This window comes from Chaetura pelagica, unplaced genomic scaffold (genome assembly GCF_000747805.2).
Source record: "Chaetura pelagica isolate M959 unplaced genomic scaffold, ChaPel_1.0 scaffold66, whole genome shotgun sequence".
Classification (NCBI taxonomy): Eukaryota; Metazoa; Chordata; class Aves; order Apodiformes; family Apodidae; genus Chaetura; species Chaetura pelagica.
In genome coordinates this window covers 5,121,076-5,125,824 of record NW_009953811.1, presented here as the reverse complement: position 1 = coordinate 5,125,824, position 4,749 = coordinate 5,121,076, and the positions used below count along the sequence as shown (strand labels likewise).

The 4,749-nt window shown below is 37.3% G+C and overlaps 1 protein-coding gene across 1 annotated transcript; it reads right to left on the bottom strand.

The window, feature by feature from the left end:
• Window positions 1–247: 247 nt before the first annotated feature.
• Window positions 248–4,321, bottom strand: LOC104391944 (mannose-binding protein C-like). Its single transcript, XM_010001296.1, has 4 exons — window positions 4,129–4,321; window positions 2,816–2,923; window positions 2,096–2,185; window positions 248–627 (listed from the first exon to the last, which is right to left on the bottom strand). The coding sequence occupies exons 1-4, from the start codon at window positions 4,319–4,321 to the stop codon at window positions 248–250; spliced, it is 771 nt and encodes a 256-aa protein (XP_009999598.1).
• Window positions 4,322–4,749: the final 428 nt, after the last annotated feature.

Here is a 4,749-nt window from a genome sequence, read left to right as displayed (position 1 = left end):
GGAAGGTAACAACAGCCTGCTGAGCATGCCATAACTTATTAGCCTTACTACTACTATGATAAACACAATATAACTCATACTGATTGAAAAGAATAAATCTGTTTTTTATTAGGAGATTAAAAACTAAATAGCAAAGGGAAAACAATATAACGACACTCAGGTTATGATTAATCCAGCCCACTCTTATGGGAACAAACTATATCAACCACAAAACTGGAAGCAAAAATTTTGGATTTTCTTGGATCCATCAGCTCAAGAGTTCACAAATAATTAAAGCATGAGAGTCTGAACAACTAATGTCATTCCATTTTCCAGAGTCTTGTATTACTACACAGTCTTCATTATTTGCATTATTTGGTTCTCCAGCTTTCCAGTTTGTGTAAGTTATAGCCCCTCCATTCAGATATATGAACGTGCTTTCAGTTTGTTCATCAGATATCCCCAGATACGCATTCTTTGAAGGTCTCATTAAGTCTTTCAAAGCTGTATTCTCAGCCTCATTCATAGGAGAAGCAAGGACACTTCCAGCTTGTGCACAAAGGGATTTTCCATTGTCAAAAGTATCTTCTTTTCCAGTTGAGACAAATATTTTTTTACCAATACTCTTTATGTTCTTCAAGATCAAAGCTAGAAACAGAAGTGAACATAATTGTATCATGCTATATTTACGTATCACAATTACACTTCAGAAGTAGCTAATAACCAGCTATAAACAGACTATTGCTGAAGCAGTAGGCAGAATCCAACAGAAGTCAACAAAAGTTAAGCAAAATAGACACAAAAATATCAAGCCCGAATTTCACAAGAAAGTGGATCACTAGTCTTGTTCTAATGTTTTTTGCTTCCAGTTCATGTAGTATTACAGCTCTTAAGTCAGAATCTGATGGAATTCACACTCAAATTGCAAGCATGACAAAATGGCTTGCCAGGGTTCATTGCAAAAATCATAGATCAATTAAAATAATAAAAAGGAACTAAGCTGCCATTAGGAGATCTTCTGTACCTGTCAGCTTTATCACAAGCAACACAGCAGAAAGAGGAAATACAGAGACAGCTTTAGGGAGCCTGGGAAACCGAGTATTTCTCCAGAAAATATAAATTATCTGAAGAGAAGTAGGAATAACATCCGTGACAATCTTTCATGAAAAGTCCATGGAAAGCAAAGCTTTTGTCCATTTAGCAGATAAAATTGCTAGCAGCAATTCTTTTGAAACATGGTTGCTGTCTTTAATAGGCAAGTTGGTTTATGGTCTTTAACACATTTCTGTCTATCACCTTGTAAAAATGATACCAACCTGGGACATATGTACAGTTATAATTTCCCCTGGTGGGAATGGTACCAGCACAATCCTCTTGTGGGCAGGGAATCCTCATTACTCTCCTGTGCCAGGTAAAACCTCCATAGCAGTTTCAGACACCCTTTTTAGGTGCAATACTTGAGCACAGGAAGACAAAAGGGAGATGGCTGAAGAGATTGCTGCTACCAGCTGTTCAGCTTCTGTGCTCTTTTGCCCCAGTTACAAGCTTAGCACCACATATGACACAATCCCTTGGAAGGATGGCTTTATTTTGCTGGTGGTAGTGATGTGGTGAACTGCAGCCTATGTAATTTCCTCCCAAATTACTTCAAGAACAATGATAGACCTTGTGTTTTTCCTAATGTAGCATTTGTACCAGGGCTAGCAGTGCACTGATGAGACATTTTTTAAAAAAATTTTACACAGTATTGATTGACAATTACTTACTGCTGACCCAGGCAGACAGCATCCTAATCTATGTCTACTCAGAAAATTACCTAGAACTGAGGCAGTAAGAGAAATGCAACACAATGCTTTTAAGCACAAACATCCGGAAAACACGCCATGAAACAAAGCTCTTGCCCTGTATCTTGGCAAAGTCATTCTTAAAGTTTGGCAGGTCAGTTCAGGAAGGATGCGTTCAGTGAGACAGTGTTTAATCAATGACCATCTCCCATGAGCAACACAAGAAATATTTGAGTATTTGTTTGTACCTACTGTTTCAGTCCCTTCTCCAGCACAAGCACATTAATCTTGTTACCAGGCCAACAGAAAACAAATCAATGATTGGACGTTACCTGTTTTATATCTATTTAGTTCAGCCTCCAAAACCTGTACTTTTATTTCCAAAGCAGTTACTTGTCTCAGCAGGTCATCAGTTACTACACCTAGGAGTTAAGGGTATTATTTAGTAATTTATATTAAAATTACTACACAAGAACTGCCTCTGAGATGCTTAGCTCGCCTGTAACCTCTTGCCATGTGAGAGCTATTTTGTTTCCAGAGCAGAAACTACAGGCCACATGGCACATTTGTTCCATGGGAATTTGTCCAACTGTGAGAGCTTTATCCCTGACCAGGATGAATACTTGGGTGGGCTTTGAATTCTCAGGGCTGTCAAAGTCATCTTCTCTTCACAGGGAAAAGGCCAGTTTTCTAAGTCAAAACACACATGTAAACATTTTAAAATGAATCAAAGTTGACATAAAAAACACATGAACAAGCAAAGGATGAAATTTAAAAGATGCTGTTTATACTGTTAGATAGAGGGTTTGTTATTTTACTCACAGACAACAATAAACTAGTGACTCATTCCAGATACTTTTTCCCCCCAGATATGCTGGTCAACTCATCTCCAATTAACAGATAGTTTTTCTTCCTGCTCCTTACACTTCTGGAACTCACATCTTTCCTCAAATTATATTACAAGAATACTGGACATTGACACGGATATTTTTTTAAATTATGCTAAAAGGTTGCAAACTAGGTTATAGAAACATAACAAATTTCTTTCTTACTTCCACATTCTCCTTTTTCTCCTTTCTCTCCTTGTGGTCCTGAGTCTCCTTTTATTCCTGGAGGTCCCATTTTTCCAGGGGAACCATGTAGACCTCTCAGTCCTTCTCCTAGAGGTTGAATTAAAATGGTTTAAATGTTTTTTTCTAAGTCTTTCTCCCACTGTGTTTTCTTAGTGCTTAGAGAGAGTATACCCCCATAGACCCCCAGGAAAATAAAAACATCTCAGGAAAAATTAATTGTTCCTCTGGAAAGCTTAATTTTCCAGGAATTGAATTACTTTGATGAAAAAATCTTTACTACACCTAATAATGGCACTGAAAATTTAATGAAATAAATAGTGTCTCATGTCACTGCAGAAGTACACATGCTCTAAAACCAAAAAGCCAATATAATTCAGCCGTAATCCAATCACACATCATAGGATATGATCTAGCAAATGAGCTAAATAATAAGATTCAGTATACCTACCAGTCCAGCTGTTGAAACAACTAGTACTGGCTTTACTTATTTCACCATGAAGTTACAGAGGGCATACTGAGGGTGCATGGTCCACAAAATGTCTATTTAGAATATCAGTGTATGTCACTGAAATGTTTTGTGTTGGTTCATATGAAGTGGTATTGATAATGATGGGAGTTTGCTTGGAGGTTGAAAAGCAAATAGCTAGTTCCAAGGTGTGTGGTACAGACATGATAAAACAGACAGGATATGGTAAGTATGCAATTCCATATGTACTTATTGTTTGGACAGAAACTATGATTTGGCAACTTGGGAGAACAGGTGACTTGGTTCTACCACATGACAGAAAGCACTTGCTGATCTATTTGCTGTTTGCCGCAGTGCATGAAAAGTTACCTAACTGATAAATCATGCCTTGGGGGAATTCTGTTGTTGGGATGTAGTGAGTATGAAGAAATCAAGTTATGATCATCAGATTAGTGGCCAACCCTAGGCAAGCATGATTTCTGGTTTTGAGAGCTTGCCCCTGGAAAGAAAAAGCACTCATAATTTAGTAGCATATTGTAGGAAATTCAGAGAACAAATTGTACAATCAGATCAAAATCTTATTACATTTCTCTCTGTTTTGTGGGCTGCTGTGAAAATGTATTGTATGTTTTTTAATTATTCAAAGCAACGTATCTAGAATAGCATTATAAATGCAGAAAGCATTTTCAGCTTCTTGACATTGTGATGAGCCTACAAAAGGTTAATGGGGCAGAAGAAAGGAGAGATGTAAAAAAATGAAAGAATGAAAGAGGTAAGATAAGAAGTGTCAAAAATACAATATTGCTAAATGGTCATAGGTCTGTACCTGGTTCTCCCTTTTCACCTTTGGGACCATCTCTTCCATCTCTGCCTTGTAAGACATGGACTGCAGGAGCACTGTACTGAACTACTGTGCAGGAAGAAATTTTCTCTTCAGTCTTATCTGTGTTAATGGAACTTGTTACCATCAACAGTGACAGCCAAAACACCAAAGCATTGAAAGGAAGAAGTAGAGGCATTGTTAAGTCCACAGATCTGTGACAAATCAGACAGAGTAATTTAATAAATTTCTCTGTTTACATAATTTTAAAGGGTTGCCTAGAAGAAAGTTGCCTGTATTGCCTAGGAGATACACTCACATCTTCAGCCAAAAAAACAACAACAGGGGTTTGAATAATTTAGTGTCTGAACCATTTAATCTAGCCTCTGATTGCATCTTCATGTATGGAAATCAGAAAAGAATAGCCAAGCTTATAAGAACCTAAACATCTCAAGGTGTAATGAGAAAACCAGATATAGCAACAGACAATCTGTGCTGCAAATCCATTGCAATGTTTTGTTCATTGTATGTCTAAATTTAAAGCATTTCTCTTCATCCCAAATGACTCATACAACATTACAGTTTGGGATGAATCCTGAACTCTTCAGCTATTGTATTGCTGCTGGG

What these genes read in the sequence shown, in the direction of transcription:
- LOC104391944 (XM_010001296.1), bottom strand. Translation starts at nt 4,321, where the DNA reads ATGCCTCTACTTCTTCCTTTCAATGCTTTGGTGTTTTGGCTGTCACTG. An exon ending in AGAAAAAGGAGAATGTGGAA is followed by an intron (nt 2,186 to 2,815) that starts GTAAGAAAGAAA and finishes CTTAACTCCTAG; the next exon opens with GTGTAGTAACTGATGACCTG. An exon ending in ACTAAATAGATATAAAACAG is followed by an intron (nt 628 to 2,095) that starts GTAACGTCCAAT and finishes TTCTGTTTCTAG; the next exon opens with CTTTGATCTTGAAGAACATA.